At 39.5% G+C, this 18356-nt stretch overlaps 1 protein-coding gene across 1 annotated transcript in view; it reads left to right on the top strand.

Annotated features, from left to right (window-relative positions):
- Positions 1–18356, top strand: part of SLC35F1 (solute carrier family 35 member F1) — a 404702-nt gene that overhangs the window by 319876 nt on the left and 66470 nt on the right. The window contains 1 exon segment of the mRNA XM_017895955.1: positions 2626–2753. Coding sequence (XP_017751444.1) covers positions 2626–2753 — 128 coding nt within the window.

Genomic DNA, 18356 nt, shown 5'->3' with positions numbered 1-18356 from the left:
TAAATCAGAATCTCTAGGGGCTGGTCCCAGGCATTAGGACTTTTTTGAGTTTTGTTTTGTTTTGTTTTGTTTTGTTTTGTTTTGTTTTTGAGACAGAGTTTCACTCTGTTGCCAGACTGGAGTGCAGTGGTGTGATCTCGGATCACTGCAGCCTCCGCCTCCTGGGTTCCAGTGATTCTCCTGCCTCAACCTCCCGAGTAGCTAGGACTACAGGCGTGCACCACCACGCCCAGCTAAATTTTGTATTTTGAATAGAGACAGGATTTCACCATGTTGTCCAGGTTGATCTTGATCTCTTGACCTCGTGATCTGCCTGTCTCGGCCTTCCAAAGTGCTGGGATTACAGGCATGAGCCACCGCACCCAGCCAGGACTTTCTAAAGGCTCTCCAGATGATGTGAATATAGAGTCAGGTTGAGAATCACCAACTGACAAGACAAATCCTGACAGATGTGTTGATTGTCAAACATGTAAGGCAAGTCAGAGAGGCAGAAGAGCTGTTCAACGACTGCCAAAATGATCTGGCGGTGAAGAGCTGACCTTGGGGATCACATCTACCAGCCTTCTCATGTGCAAAACCATGAAAAGAGTGACTCATATTCTAGCACTGGCTCTTGACATTTTCAGACAGTATTTCACGGGTTTTTTTTTTTTTTTTTTTTTGAATTCATTAATTCATTCACTCCAAAACACTTAGCTAGCCCTTGCTATATGTCAGTATGCTAGATGCTATGGATAAGTATATGAGTAAGACATTAACTCCACCTTTGGATAAAAGCACACAGTCTAGTGAAGAGTCAGTTATCACAATCCTATGAAAGGATAAATCAGAGATGGATGTGCATTGCCCAGTTGGGGAAAGGGGTTAGCCAAAAGACCAGAGAAGGGCTACATTTTGAAAAATGAATAGGAGTTTGCAAGATGGAGTGCAGTTCCCTGAGACAGAAAGACTTTGTGCATGCTTGAAGGTTTGAAGGCTATTAGAAGTGTGGCTTGAAAAAGTAGGCTGGAAAGCTGATTTGACCACCAAAGGTCAAGAGACCCTTCTCTCCTATTGCCAACTGGCCACAACTCACGCTTTGGCAGTCTGTATGTAACTGAAAGCTTTGTGCTCACATGTCTCCATAGGGTTGGAAAGACCACATTATGTCATGGTCATTGGAATACAGCTAAGAGCAGAAATCAGTAGCTCAAGGTTCTAAGAGTGGTCCAAATACAGCTGAGGATCCAGTGTTCTGCTGAGGCTTTGAGGACCAGCTGAAGTATGTCTCTAGTACTAAAGATGTGTGTCACTGTTTAGGCAGCCTCTAAGATGGCCTGCAAGGATCTCTGCCTCCTGGTATTCACTTCCTTATGAAATTCTCTCCCCTTGAATGTGGGCTGGACTTATTGACCCTTTACTAAAGAATAGAGTAGAATAGAAGTGTCACTTTTGAGGACAGGTTATAAAAAACTGATCTTCTGTCTTTGGTTTTCTCTCTCTCTCTCTCTCCCTCATTGTTCATCCTGGGATAAACCAAATACCATGTTTTGAGGCAGTACTGTGCAAAGATCCTTGGGGTAAGGGGCCAACACCCACCAACAACCATGTGAGTGAGCTTGGAAGGAGGTCCCTTCCCAGTCATTCTTTCAGATCACACTGCATTCCTGGTTGACAACTGGCTGCAACTTACTGGGAGACCTTGAGCTGGAGACACTCATTTAAGCTCTAACCTGGTTCTTGACCCACAAAAACTGAGAGATAATCAGTATTTCTTGTTTTAAACATTTCTGTCTCTGGATACCTTGTTACACAGTCATAAATATGGTATATAGTCACCATTCACTGAGTTTCTGTATATCTACATCCTCTATGAAGACCCCACAGGTTGGCTACAGAGAGTTATTATTGTTCCTGATCCTGATTGCCCTGCCTTGAAAAATAAGGTTTATCTCAGGCCTGAAATATATGTCAAAATAAGAATGAAGAACTAAGAGATTCAGCTGTTCTGATACTACCAGTTTAAAATGCAAGATGGTGAAGATTATAGTTGTTGGCAGTATTAAAAGTGTTTTCAAATGGCACTCCTTTTCATCTGAGAGTGATGACCCAACTTCCTCTCTCTTCCCATCATCCACAAACCACCAGAGTGCATGCAACATTCAAAGCTGATCAGGAACTCAGGATAGCATCTCAGAGTCTTACTACAGAACTGCTGCCAAGCACAAGCCTTTTTCTATTTGGTTCTTTTCATTTTTATCTATTTCATCACAATCCTGAAATTTAGGATGATCTGGAATGTGTGTGTTTATGCAGCCTTTCTGGTACACCTTTCCTTTTATTTTCATATGATGTAAATATTTTATCCTTCATTTATTCACACACAAAATATGTTTTGCATGGTAAGCTAATAACCTGCCCAGTCTTACTCTGGCATAGAAACTAACTTGAAAAGCCAAATCTACAATAAAGATAATTTGCTAAGTAAAAACATGTGGGTATCTGATACCTTGATTTATTTGTTTAAATATTTGGTAAACTTAAGGTTAAAAATATGTAATGTTGCAACATATTAGAATTCTTCTAAATATATAATTTAGTCTGTTTCAGGAACCTAACCCATTTCTTCTTAACTTTGTAACACAGGAGAAGAAAACCTCCTGGCAATTTTACGACGAAGATGGTGGAAGTACATGATTTTGGGACTCATAGACCTGGAAGCAAATTACCTGGTGGTCAAGGCTTACCAATACACAACGCTGACCAGCATCCAGGTACCAATGGTTCTTCTTCCCTTTTCAGCTTCCTCTGTCCACATGTAGTTTACTTTCAGTTTAGTCCTTGAGAATCTGTATACTATAAGTTACTATCTCTATACTATACTAAGTATACAGACTGTACTACACAGATTCTGTATACTCTAAGTCTGTAAGTTTTGCAACAAGAGGGAAACTGGTTGTATAAAAATTAACTTGAACTTTATTTATATGTCTTATAATTTTTTAAATTTAAGTGTAATTGGACATCTTTTATCTCTGTTTCAAATATATTACAATTACTATTGACAACGTAAAAAAATTTGTGGCTTTGAATGCTGTCAACTAATCTTATGTTAGCAGGAGAATTATTAATGAATATAAAAACAAATCAATTTTAATCACAACTTATAACTTTTTAGAATGTTAATAGACTTTGATTAAATAATCAAACTGCTTAATAATCTTTTCTTTTAGCTTTTATAATGTGTAAAATTTGCAACCTGAAGGGACAGGATTTTTCCTAAAGGGACAAGAATTCAATGCTTAAAATGTGTTATGCCTGAAGATAGCTACTGTGTTCCTCTCTCCCTTCTTCCCTCTCCTTCTCTTTCTCACACACATGAGCACACACACACACCCAATTGCAAGTTTACCTTTGCTTTTCACAATTTTTGACAGACATATATATTCCTCATTGCACTATAAATTTTGATAAACTTAACTATTTTTGTTTCATCTTCACTTCTTTTATATGGCAATATTATTAATTCCATACCATTGCAAAGCTCTAGGATAAAACACAAAACAAAACATTGTTCTCATACTAGATTTAGTTTAGCTTTGATACTTCCTGCCATCTTGTCTATTTGCTTATGAACAGCAATAACAAAAATGGAGAAACAAATAAGCAGCAAAGCACTTGAAAAAATTTAGATGAAATACAGTGGGTGGGAAACTATCTAAACCCGACTTAGTTTTCCTGCCATCTGATTTTCATATGAACTTCAAAGATAGCTTGAAATGAAAGTAATTAATGGTAGCATTTTTCCAGGACCACTTCCATTTGCACGTTGTGTTCCAAGAGCTTTTGTGCGATCAGATACCTAGTAAGGTGCATATTTAAGAAAATAGGTAACTGATAAGGGAGACCTGAGCCTGTCTGGCCACTTTAATCCTTAGCATCCTGTGACTTTTAGACTGATGTTGGAAGAGATACAAGGCAGTAGCAAGATGCCCCATGAGACTCTAGAAGGAGTGCATTCTCGGCACTTGCCTTTTAAAAACATTTCCTTGTATGAAATCCTTTCTCTCCCTTTTAGAACTTTCTCTTCTCCAACTTTCAGAGCCCTGCTCTCCCTAAAGTCGGCCTTCTTGTTTCTTTTTCATCTTTTCCAAGATGAAAAGGAGACTCAAAATGCCCCCATGCACAATATATTACATTTCTTTTGTTAAAAAATATATTTGGGGATACTCATACTCTCTATTCTCTATACATTGTCAATGCTGTTAGGACATTTTTAAGGATCTTAAAAGCAAGGACGATGACTTTTTAAAATTAATTTATAAATCTACCTGGTATGGCATCATGCATAAATTAGCATTTAGACATAAACACACCAATTATAAATATGATTAAGCCATCACCTAGGACTTCCCCAATTACAGTTTCTTTATTTTGCGTAAGACCTCATGAATTCTAAGAAAACACACACACACACACACACACACAATGGTTGCAAATTCCAGAGGGAGAATAATTCAGTGCACAGCTTTTTTTTTTCCTTTGTCTCACTTTTATACCCAGGCTGGAGTGCAGTGGCAGAAACATGCCTCACTGCTGCCTCAACTTCCTGGGCTCAAGCGATCCTCTGGCCTCAGCAACAAGTTGCTGGGACTACAGGCACACACCAACATACCTGGCTAATTTTTGTAGTTTTTCTAGAGATAGGATTTCCCTATGTTGCCCAGGTTGGTCTCGAACTCCTGAGCTCAAGAGATCCACCCACCTCAGCCTTCCAAAGTGCTGGGATTACAGGCATGAGCCATGCGCCCAGCCTGTATGTCTTCTTTAACAGCGATAGTTATAATGTCCTTCGTATTCACCTCTCCATACAATAAAGCTTTAAAATGGAAAAACCTTTTAGATACGTCATAGTTGCACCAGTAATTTGGTATGCTGTGTACAAATGAAATGAGTTTCATAAAATTGGCAAATTTACCACTAATTTAATTTTGAAATCTTATTATATATTTTTATGATAAATACTAATACACTGGAAAAAATTATGGAAATAAAAATTATTGGCAGTTTATGTATATCAACATTCATTATTCAGTGCAATCTGAAGTTGTCACTAGAAAAAAACATTGCTTCTTTCTTTCCACCTCCCCTCTCTCTTTCTCATCTTAGAAATGGTATAAGAATATTTCCCACTATAGATGTCCCATAAAGACCTAGGTTTCTCTCTCTGAAACACACACATACGATTTGCTACATTTTTTATATTAATACCCTGCTCAAGGTGTCTCTATTACTTGGAATATCCTTTCTGCCTCCATCCCCTACCCATTGAAGTCCTATTTATTTCAAGGTCCTCTGTTCCTTAGGATGCTTTCAAATTATAAATAAGGGAAAGCCCAGCGGAAACTGTCTTTTGAAATAAAGAAATTTAAGCTGGGCATACAGTTGTGCACCTCTGTAGTCCCAGCTGCCCAGTTACTGGGGAGGTTGAGGCCAGAGGATTGCTTGAGGCCAGGAATTCAAGGCTGTCCTGGGCCATATAGTAAGATCCCATCTCTTAAATAATAGTAATAATAATAATAATATTATAATAATAAAGGGAATTTATTGATTCTCATAACTGGAACATCTAGAAAAAGGATGATCTTCAGGATAGTTGGCCAAATAATATCATCAGGGGCTCATTTTGTTTTCGTTTTCCCATGTTTCCCCTCTACTATCCTTTCTGCTAGATTTATATTAAAGCAGGCTCCTCTCATGGTCATGAGATGGGTTTGAGCACAAATTGGGGGCACATGTCCTTCTTCCTTCATGTCCAATGACAGACAGAAAAGATGCTTGCCCACAACCATTGAATAAAAGTCTGACACTATATTCTGATTAGGCCACACTAATGGCCAAGGGGAATGCTATTAGTTAATTGGCTTAGACCTGGAGTATCTGAATCAATAGAGGATGAGATTTCTCTCACTGGTTTAGCTGAATGTTTCTCAACAGAAGTGCTCCTGGCATTTTGAGTGAACAGTACCCACTGATAGAGGCAGGGTGGGATCAATGCCATCCAGTCACATATCTGTCACCCATTAAGGGAGAGGTGAGACAGATGGATGCAGGAGGAAGAACCACAATGTCTCTACATCCAGTGTAGCTCCCACCTCCCATCAGCAAACCCCACAATCAGAATAAGTCTCTCTCTCTTTTGTCTTCCGAGGTGTTTTGCTTTTTAGCTCTATTTGCAGTGTTTTACCTGAGAAGGATGTTTGCATATTCCCATCTACTCCACCAAACCGTGAGCTCTTTCATAGCAAGGATAATTTCTTGTTCACCTTTGAATCTCTAGTACCTAGAGGAAACCCCAGCACATACTAGATACTCAATAAATGTTTAAAGAAGTTAATTGTATACATTGATTTCCAGTATTTTGGAGCACAGGAACTCCCAATGGCCCTTTATCTAAATTTAGAGGCCCCCAGAATGTTCATAGAGGTAGGGTGCGGAAAGGGAGGGAGGAATGTTGTCTTCACACCAAAACTGGACCCATTAGCCCACAGTCAAGATGTATTAAAGGACCTAAGGGGGAAATGAGGAGTGACTTTCCTGTTTGGAACCATAGTTGGTGTTTGTTTGTTTTCTGTTTTCTGTTGAGCATTGAAAAAATTACAACAAATTGTTTAAGTTCAGTGAGTTTTTTTTTTTTTTTTTTTAAGTTTTTTCAAGTGTGTTTTGCTTGTGAACAGTGACAATTTATTCTTAATAGCTGGTCCCCTGATCCTCAGGTATTTAGTTCAAACCTATGTTCTACACCTGACACTAGATCCATCCTGCCATCTTTCTCAAGTTAGCCATTTGACACCCTATTTAATGCTGCATTCTATGAAAAGGTTTATTTTAATTCTGTAGTAAGAAAAATTATTTCAGTGAAATGTCAATTAGTCTTCGCTGTAATTTACTGAGCAAAAAACAGGGAAGTAAAAAGGCAAGTTGAATCTAACAGTTCTAGAACCGTTTTGCCACCTATAACAAATAAATCTATTAAATAATAAGTGATCAGAACAGAAGGCGTTTCCTCTGTGAGCCATGTTTATAGTGCTGTTTAGTCAGTTCCACCAATCTTTTATTCACTACAGATTGGTGGAACTGACAAGTACCTAAAACAATTTTCCCTTGTTTCTATAAATATTAATTGAACACATAATATGTGTTTTACTTATATTAATCAATAAAGAAGACATGTTTATTTAGCATCTGAGAAATGCACTAGTTACTGCAGGTGATATAAAGAGAAGTGAATCAGCCTTGTCCTACTGGAGGTTATGAACTTCTAAAGGGGATAAGAGGCACAGCTTAATAATAGTAACACCAAGTGTGGCAAGAGAGCAGACACTTAAGTGCCATGATTTTCAAGGGAGGCAGAGATGATAGTTGTATGAAAAGTCAAGAAAGTGTCCATTCAGATGGGTCTATGAGATTGGATCAAATGTGGAGAGGATAAAATGTGGGTATAACTTTGCATATGAAACACACCTCATAACAGAAGTCTGGGGGCCTAAAACTCAAGGAATATGATTGGAGAACAATTATTTTCATCTGATTAATACAGTCACTTCAAAAGTAATTACTGAATACTTCGTGTTCAAGACACTGTATTAGGTGGTGAATACACTTGTACGCAAAAATAAATACTGTACATATTCTCACAGAGCTTCCAGTCAAGTGGGAAAGGCAGCTTTTAATCAAATAACCCATCGAATGAAGACATAATCAAGAATAAACATTCTGAAGGAAATCAACACAGTTCTCTGGGAATGTTGGTCAAAGCAATCTAATCCAAACTGGAAGATTGGGGAAGATCTTCCTGAAGAACTGATGGTGGGACTGAGTAGATTAGTTGGAAGGGAAAGAGATCCAGGCTAAGCAGACAGCGCGCTCAAGCCCCTGTGTTGGGATGGACCATGGCAAGGATGAGGTTCCAAGCAGGGTCACGTGTCTGGGCAAGGACACCAAAGAGAAGAGCGACACAAGATGGTGAGACAAAGAGGCAGGGGTCAGCCCCCACAGACCTGGGTGGCCAGGCCAAGTGTTTGGGTCTTTAGGCTAGTACCACCAGAAGCCACTGCAAAATTTTTAATCTGCAAGGTAATGTGACAGATTTGAGTTTCAAAGACGATTGTGGCTGGTGTGTAAACAGATTGAAGCAATAGGTACTCAAAAAGGAATAGAGGAAGCGAGAGCCAAGAGTTAAGCTGGGCCGTATTGTAGAAGGTCTTCGATGCCAGGATGACTTAATGTTGTAGGTAAAAGAAAACCTGTATTTTTCTTAGGAAACAAATGATAGGATGTGACCCAAGCACATTTGTTTTAACAAGAGAGATTTCATTAATAACTGGCAGAGCACCAAATGCTCTTGTTCTCAGATTCTCTCGAAAACAGAGATGTAAACAAAAAGGCATAAAGAGTCACTCCCTGCTCTATCCCCTTGCCCTTTCAGTTTCTGCACAAATGTCACAAACAATGGATACATGAAGCTTGAGAGGAAAATATATGTATATATTTTCCTTTTATAATATATAAATATATATAGCTACAATTTCCTGTGAATCTATAATCACTGAAAAAATATTGTTGCAATTTCCTATAAATCTGTAATCACTGTAAAAATATAAGATCCTTTGAACTCTTCACACAACTTTCCCCAATGGTGACATTTTCTGTTACTTAGAATAATGACAGATCCAGGATATTGACTGTAGAACTATTTCACTTGTCATACATTTTTACCTTCACGCGTGCATGTGTGTATGTGTGTGTGTGTGTGTAGTTCTATGCACTTTGGTCCCATGTATAGGTTCATGTAACCGCCACTACAATCAGGTACAGAATTGTCCCATCACCACAAAGGAAATCCCTTGGAGCTACCCCTATGAAGCCCATCACTCTCATCTCTGTCACTGGCAACCACTAATCTGTTCTTTATCTATACAATTCTGTCAGCTAGAGAATGCTATATAAAAACTGAAATATACAGTATTTAACCTTTTGAGATCGGCTCTTTTCACTAAGCATAGTGTCCTTAAATCCCTCTAAATTGTTTCATGTATCAATAGTTTGTTCTTTTTTATTGTTGAGTAGTGTCCCATGGTATGAATAAACCAGAATTTGTTTAACCATTTACCTGTTGAAAGACATTTGTGTTGTGTCCACCTTTAGGCTTTTATAAATAAAGTTGCTGTGAACATTCATGTGCAGGTTTTTGTGTCAATAAAGTATTCATTTCTCCTGGATAAATGCACAAAAGTGCAATAGCTGAGTCATATGGTAAGTGCATATTTACTTTTAGAAGCTGTCAAGCTAATTCCCATAGCAGCTGTACCATTTTACATTCCCACCAGCAATGTATGAGACATCTATTGGTTCTCCATCCTCACTAGCATTTGGTGTTACCATTATTTTTTTATTTCTGACAACTTAAAAGCCATGTAGTAATATTTCACTGTGGTTTTAATTTGTATTTGCAGAATAGCTAGTTATGTTGAGTATCTTTTGGGAAAAATATTTCTAACTTTTGCTTTATAATCTGAAGCTAAAAAAAGTTAACATTGACAAAAATGATAACATTTATGCAGGAAAAGATGATGAAAGATATTGAAGTGAAGAAACCTAGCTATTTTCCTTATTAGAAAGTAAAAAGAGAGATGGTATCATTATCATGTTGGATTTATAAGGATTTTATTCTAAAGATGCATTTGTAGGCTTGTGTATCTTGACTTGTGGAGAATGAATAGATTGTGCTGTGACTTTGAGAGAGATTAGCAATGACATTTGGATATATTTTCAAAGCTATGCTATTTTTATAACTGTGCTATATGAACCATTACAGTAGAAATACTAGCTGTATGACTTCTTATCCAAAGATTATTCATCTTTTTTCAGGCATACAGACTCAAATGCAAACAGATTAAACCAGTGTTTCTGTGAAATAAGAAGAAAGTGTATCTCTTCAAACATGATAGTTTGGTAATTAAAATTCACTCACGTTGGGAACAATTTTCTGTACCCTTGCTAACCATGCTGAGGGGTCTGAACCTCTGACACCTTATCCCCTCCTTCACACAGTGCATATTTCACAGCTCTTCAGATTCTTTAAGCAGTTTCCATCAAGAGTGAAGGACAAGGAGGTAATCCTTCCAACACTGATTATTTTCTTTTCTGCACCACTCCTCTGATATGGGCATGTTAGTAGAGATTAATACAAAACAAATGCCAGTCTCCTTAATGTGTAGTGTGATATCCAACCTTGAGACTAATTCCACAGGGCGTATAAAACATACGCATGCAACAGTTAGTCTCATCACTTTATGTAACTCTCAGGCCTTTCTGGGTTCACTCTTTCTGAATTTCCGTAGGTTAAATTGTATCAAATACAGAGAAAGGCCAAGTTGTTTGTACTTTATCATATGTCTAGAATCTCAAGTTTAAGCCATATGAGTAGATTTGGCATATATATTACTTTATTGATTAAGAAATGCCCTAGACCAGGCACGGTGGCACATGCCTGCAATCCCAGCACTTTGGGAGGCTCAGACAGGAGGATTGCTTGAGCCCAAGAGTTTGGGGAAAGCCTGGGCAACATAGCAGGACCCCAACTCTACAAAAAAATTGCCTCAGCTAAATGCTAGGGACACAACCCTTGATCAGACCTGAGCCCTGCTATGGGGCAACAGACAGCTATAGTAACACTTAGAATACAGTACAGTAAGCGTGATGATAAACGTCTGCAGTCAGCTCCATGGAGGCACAGGAGAAATACCTCCCACCCTCAGGTTTCACGTAAGTGTGGTCCCATAGTCAAGAAGTATGACAGATGAGAGAAAGTCACTAAGCAGACTTCTAAAGTTTGTAGCCAACTTAAATGTTGACCTCTGTGGATGAGCCAGAGAGAAAGCTTGCCTATTTACATTAGAAACGGGTCCCAGGAGCTAGGGTTTATGACTATAAGCTCAGCTCTTAAGGCTATATTTTCCTCTTTCTCCTTGCTGTTTTTACCTGTCCCTGATGCAGGACTGTGGAAGTTTAATGACTATTCAAACGATATTCTTAAAGTACATTAAAAGGCAAAGCTTTTAAAACCAGACAAGTTCTTGCCCCCAAAGGAAACATGATATTCCAAATCTCTTTCAGATTTCTTAGATCCAGACTTCCTATTGCCATGACTGTGAAAATAACTTAAATATGTAGCAGTTCAAATCTAGCTATTTGGTTGGGTGCTGCACAGTTTCTGTCAGACTTTTGTCCTGATATGGGACATAAACACCTGCATATCATCAGAGGAACACAGTAGAGCTATTGTCAATCTCTCTTTAGTTCCATTACTATGCCCATTCCTGCACCATCGTGAAATGCATTCTCCACGACTGCCTACCACAAAAGGTGATGTAGGACAGGTGAGCCCCAAAGTGGGGCTTAGCCCACAGGGTTCTTGGCTTTGCCCAGGAAAGAATTCAAGGGCAAGCCAGAGGTAGAAGAAAATGGCTTTATTGAAGCAGCAGGGTTACAGCTCTGGCAGTGTTACAGCTCTCTGACTGTTCCTGTAGAGTGGAGCTACCCCATAGGCAGAGATCAGAAGCTTACGGGAGTCATATTGATACTCATTTTAAATTACATGCAGATTAAGGGGTGATTTATGCAGAAATTTCTAGGGAAGGGGTAGTAACTTTGGCAAAGCCATCAGAAAGCAAGGGACGTATCTCTCTCCCTTTCCTTCAACTACATTCTGTAACAGCCATGTTTGCAAGATTAGAAGACATTGTATTTGATCCTGTCTGAACTCTTTATTCATTTCTTCATCTTCAGTTTCCTTATAGGAACTGTCACTTTCTACTTTATATGACAATTGTTTATTTATATATTTTCTCTTTCAAGTTTGTAAAAATCCTTGAAAGTGGGACCTGTGTACTTGGAACTTAATAAGCACTGAATCAATTCCTAATGTTTGAATAAATGCAGAAACAATTCATCTTTGTTTCCTTCACAGTATCATGTATGTGATAGATACTAAAAATATATCAAACATTTGAAAACAAGTCAATGAATGAAAGGATGAATTTCTAAAGGCCAGTTATTGGGCAAGGCAACACAAGTGACTTCTAGTAGTTTTATCACCAGTAAGTGCATTTATTGACACAGGACACAGGTATGGAACATGAAACACCTTTTCAGTATTCTGCTATGGTCTGGAAGTGTAAAGATGACTAAAAAAAGATCCCTTCTCTGAAGAAGCTTTAAGTATTATAGGCATAGAATGGATGCAGATTCATTCATGCTACACTTGGATGTTCAAAAAACTGTACTTTCTTTATATTCTATAATAATATAGATCTAATCTTTGTGAACCGTCCTCCAAACACCCTCCAGCTGGCTAAGTAGCAGTAGGTGGAGAGAAAAGACTGACTAAATGTAAAACTTGCCAATCCTTTCCAGTTTAAAAACTCTCTTTGGATAATTCGGTTGCTTTTGGACAAATGCTCAGCCTCTCAGACATCACAACCCCCACACTCATTTCTGAGATGGTCTGTGGATTTCTAGGAGGTTTGTGTGACCTTGTGGCCTGATGTTGGTCCTGTGCCTAATGTCCCTAGGGGCAGCTGGCTAGTAGTTGGATGTGCACCTGCTGTGCTGGACACAGAGCTGCTGTATGGCGTTCTGCTGGCCTCTGCTGCTCTCTCCTCCCAGCAGTTGTCTCTGTCTTCTGGTGGACTGCTCCCACTTACGCTTGATTCTCATTGATAAAGTGAACCTCCAGATGTGAATGCATTTGGTTTCCAACCTGTGATTCCTGCAACATAGACTGTTCCCCACCTCCCAGCCTGCACACCTTCTCAGGCAGGGCACACAGATGTCTAAACATCTTCCAGCAACACAGGAGCGAAGGACAATTCCGGCACCTTTAGAGCTCTGCTAAGTACACATTACTCCAGTTGTTCTCCGATGTGGCTTCCTCAGCTTGGTGTGGGGCTTGTGCCTTCCCCGCAAAAAAACTCTGATGCTTTTTTTTGTTATTTTTTAGGGGGGGTTTCCTTCAAACTATCTAGCATTCCTTCTATCCTCTGGGACTTCAGAGAGGGCACATCTTGGGCACATACGACTTAACACTTGTTTCTCCCTTGTCGGTTTCCTTTCCTCTTTGCACAATCAGTGGATGGGAGGGAGGGACAAGCTCTCCCTCCCTCTCTCTCTCTAGCATGGACTTCCTTGTCTCCCATCTCATCTTCCATCCTCCTTCCAGGGATACCAGGCCCGGTTCAGCCTCGAGGGAGAAAGAGGCAATCTTTCACATTCTGGAAGAAACTCTGTTATGGTTGGCAGTATGGATTCTTGATTTGTTGGAAGGAGAATTTCAGAATGTAGAATCCCTTATTTCTCCAGGACCCTGATTTCCGAGATGCTTCCTTGCTAAAGAAGTCAAGAAAGTCAGCTTTGGGTTTTAAAGCTGATCACTGACCTCTTTGTTCTATAAAGGACCGGCCCCCTTTTTCCTCATGGCTCAGTTTTACAGGTAGATGGCTGTATGGAGCATGATTTAACAGGGGAAATTAAATTTCCAAACTTTTATGCCTATTTTGCTGGAAGATAGATCAGTAAATGAATTACAATGCAGTGTGAAGTGTAGTAAAATGGAGCTACATATGAAATGCCATGGAACTACAGAGGAGTGACTGGCTCTACCCCATGACAGAAAGGACTCCAGAGGTGACACCTGAACAGGATCTGTAAACCTAGGTTTTACTGACAACATGAATCTGACGATAAAGCAGGCCACTTGGTTCTCTGGTGATTTTCAGCTCCAATGGTGCACACAGACAGGTTATAAATCAATGAGGTGCCCTTACATGTTTTTCTCTCTTTGAGCATGAATTTTCTCACCTATAAATGAGAATGAAAATCCTTTCCCCTGGTGTGATCATGGTATGCAAATGTAACATTGTATTTGATGGTCCACTAAGGCAAAAATGATGCAACCAACAAAAAAAAATTCTATTATTCTTATCCTGCCGTCAGCTCCTAATGCAGTCTCTAACTCCCTCCCTGGTGAGATTCCTCAGTCCTTCCTACTAAGTGACTTTTAACAGTGTCCCCACTGGTCTCCTGAAGCCCTCAAGCTTGCCTGAGATCCATATGACAGATGGCCAAGCTGGGACACCCATTATCTTAGCAATGTCTCCAGCACATAATAGATGCTCAATAATTGCCAGCCTGTTACTCACATATTTTCCACTTCATCTGTTCTTTCCATCAATCCAATTTAAGGAAAATACATAAAGAAGATACATTTTGCCTAACCATCACATCCTCTCATACACTCTTACTCTTGGTCAACAAATGTAAGAGGAATGATGAATTTCAGTTGCATGCAAAATAATCTAAGTGAAAGAATTTGCTGGAGACAAGGACAAGGTTAGGAAACCCACATTCCAATTAGCTTTGCCACTGACCGATTGTGGTATTATATCAGGTGAGACCATTACCAATCAATGGAGGTGAAATCTCATAAAGATTAATGACGCTGCTGCTAGATATGAACAAAATTCTTCCAGCCCACTCTGTTTTAGAGTAAAAATACCAAGGGAAATTGTACAAACAAGTGTGGTAGTATCCTACTTGGAATCATGTTTTCCCAGTACCAGGAGCTAAGCTTTGTCTGCAATGAATGTGTTCCCAAAATAATATTTTCAAATATATTTTGCAAATGATTTTATTTTAATATACTGGGAAATTCACTAGACAATTTCTTATAAATCAAAAAATCATTTTGTGCTATGACTAATAAATCATATTTTTCCTTAGGTATTTGTTCTATACACTAAATCTGTGAAGAGTAAAACACTTCTGTAGTCCAGTATTACACCACACACAAAGTTTCCTACTTAAATTCTCAGAACTAATGGACAAATTACCTGGCATATTTGGTGGATAAGGTTGGATAGGCAAATATATCATTCTTCAAAGTGCTATCTTTCAATAGTATATACTTATTCTAATGTGGCTACCATTTAGAATTTCTCTTTTGAAATCTCCTTCAGAACCAGTTTTAAGTCATTTAAGTTTCTTTATAATTTATCCTTCATTTGAATCCAGAAAGTATTATCTAGCATAATCCAGCATTTTGGTTCTTTCCAAATAATAAAACCTACCCAAAAAGCATGAGCAATTGCTTCCATTAAGGATATTCCAATGAGTGCTGAGAGGCAATTTCAAAGAGTTAATATATTTTTGAGTGATGAAAGATTCATTAAAATACAACCATAACCTTCCAGAGTGACTATCTTGAATGACAGCCATGTTCGGATGAGTGAATTCCAGTGCATTACAGAAGATTAGATATGTAAACACCCGTACATCCTGCTCAATAAGTGGTAATTTTCTTCTTCCCTTAAAAGAACTTTCCATTATTTTCAAGGCACACCTTTCATTATGCATGAAGAAAACTGAACAGTAAGCAGAATAATGGCCCTTCAAAGAAGTTGATGTTCTGATCCCTATAATATGTAAATATGTTACTTTACATGGCAAAAAAGACTCTGTGGATGTTATTAAACTAATGATGTTGCTATGGTGAGATTATTCTGAATTATGTGGGTGACCTCAATGTAATCATAAAGGTTCTTTGAAGAGAAGTCCTTTTCAGGAGTCAGAGTGGAGGGAGATGTAACAACAGAAGTGGAGGTCAGAGTCAGGGAGAGACTTGAAAACACCACATTGCTAGCTTTGAAGATGGAGAAAGGGGCTACAAGCTATGGAATGCAGGCAGCCCCTAGAAGCTGAAAAAGGCAGGGAAAGGGATTCTCTCCTAGAGCCTACAGAAGGAACACAACCCTGCCATCCCCTTGATTTTAGGACTTGTGACCTCCAGAACTGTAAGATAAACGTGTGCTGTTTTAAGCCATTAAGTTTGTGGTCATTTATTGCAGCAGCAATGGAAAACTAATACAGTTGGAGACAGTATCTAAATCCTCCCCACCTGCTATAGATTGAGTGTTCATGTCTTCCCAAAATTCATATATTGAAATCCTAACCCCCAATATAAAGGTATTTGGAGGTGGAACCTTTGGGAGTTGACTAGATCATGAGGGTGGAGCCCTCCTGAATGGGATTAGTGCCCTTCTAAAAGACACCCCATTGACCTCCCCTGCCCCTTACCATGCACGTGAGGCCACAGAGAAATGACTGCTGTCTATGAACCGGGGAGTGGGTCCCAACCAGACAGAATCTGCTGTCTAAATCTTTGATCTTAGACACCAACATCCAGAACTGTGGGAAATAAATTTCCGTTGTTTATAAGCCACCCAGTCTATGGTATTTTTTTTACAGCAGCCCTGATGGACTGAGGCACCACCCTCCAGGCAAGTTCAAAGGCACTGATCTTCTGAGAGCCTTCTCCAAATAGAACCAGAAACATAAGTGTAAGAGCAGGTTCTCCTGCCCACCCGTACTTGTGTTTCCCTTGTTTGAGAAAAGTATCCTGCCCAGGAGATGTTCCTTCTTTGTGGTTACTAAGGTGCCAATTCTCCCAATACTGCCTAGATGGGCTCCTTGGAGAGCACCCTGGTGCTTTCTGCCTGAATGGATGCACATGAAAACACTTCTGTACCTTGACTGGTTCCATTGACAGCCATGCTTATTTTCAGTCTATCACTGTAAAAAATTCACCTGTAATAAATGGTTAAAGTGGGAAAGTGTCCTTTCATGTAAAATAAGAAAAAGAAAAACTATGCAAAGCCTGCATCCATTGGCAACACTTTTGAGGAGATGGGTTTGTTCATAAATCAGTAAAAGCCTGCGAGCTGCTTTATGATGGAAGGTTACAGTCTTATGGCCACTGAAACTTTTTAAGACTCAGACAATGAGAATTCATAGAAACCCCAGCATCTGAGAAAATAGCAGGAGTTATTTTTGTCTCTCTCCTTCCTTTCTTCCCTCTTGTTTATATCTTCTGAGTTGGGGCCATTTCTAATTCAAGAGCCTCTGAACAGGAAGACAGACCGTGACTGGGCATTTCCTGAGGCCATTAAGTAGGGGGATCTGTGAGTAGTTTGGGAGCTGTGACACCATCTGGGCCAGAGAACGATGACAGGAAGTAGCAGCTGCCTAGGGCGCTCACCTTTGATTCCCCGTGCAGAAATCATCTCAATAAGTAGATTTATACAGTACAGCTAACTTAATGACAGTGGAGCTCCCCAAGTGGTTCAGAGTAATAGAAATTATTCATTGCTTCATTGGTTATTCATTCATTCAACATCTACTATCTACCAGATGATGCAATGAGCATCTCAAGACTTTTCTCAACTGTCATCTTTTCAGTGAACTCTTCTCTAACCACCCTGTTTAAAATTGCAACCTCACACCCGCTCCTATGCTGCCTCCCCTCTTCTCCTGTTTTATTTTCCTCCATAGTTCTTATCACCACTGACAAAACTAATTTTACTTAATTGGCTGTCTTTTCTTATAAACTCTGTAAGGGCAGGGAATTTTCTTATTACCTGGAATTTGTATTTTGTAGGATAGTGGCTACACACAGAAGGTGCTCCATAAATATTTTTGAATGAATTCATAAAATACTTACAGGATCACTACTGTGTGTCAAGCACCACCCTAGCTGCAGGAGATAAAACTGAGCAGAAAATAAAAAAATTCCTGTCCTTAAGGAAAGGAATTGCATTTTAGCGTAATCAATACAATTCGGTAATACAGAGATGTATGGGAGCCCCTCAGGGGGCACCTAATCTGGATTTAGGGAGCCAGAGAGGGCTTCCTGGAGGAAGCATTGGCTAAACTGAACTCTGGCAAGGGAAAAGGACATGAGAACTCCAAACAGGGGGAACAACATGTGCAAAGAAATGAGTCCTGGTGGCCAGGTGCAGTGGCTTACACCTGTAATCCCAGCACTTCAGGGGTCCAAGGCAGGTGAATCTCTTCAGGTCAGGAGTTTGAGATCAGCCTGGCCAACATGGCGAAACCTCATCTCTACTAAAAAATACAAAAAGCTGGATGTGGTGGTGCGTACCTGTAATCCAAGCTACTCAGAAGACTGAGGCAGGAGAATGGCTTGAACCCAGGAGGCAGAGGTTGCAGTAAGCCGAGATCATGCCAGTACACTCCAGTGTGGGTGACACAGCCAGACTCCAGAGAGAGAGAGAGAGAGAGAGAGAGAGAGAGAGAGAGAGAGAAAAGAAGAAGAAAAAGAAGAAGAAGGAGAAGGAGAAGAAGGAGGAGGAGGAGGAAAAGAAGGAAGGAAGGAAGGAAGAAAGGAAAGGAAAGGAAAGGAAAGGAGAGAAAGGAAAGAAAGAAAGAAAAGAAAGAAAGAAAGAAAGAAAAGAAAGAAA

Source organism: Rhinopithecus bieti, unplaced genomic scaffold, assembly GCF_001698545.2.
Source record: "Rhinopithecus bieti isolate Rb0 unplaced genomic scaffold, ASM169854v2 scaffold_27321, whole genome shotgun sequence".
Taxonomy (NCBI): Eukaryota; Metazoa; Chordata; class Mammalia; order Primates; family Cercopithecidae; genus Rhinopithecus; species Rhinopithecus bieti.
This window is presented reverse-complemented; position numbering and strand designations above follow the sequence as displayed.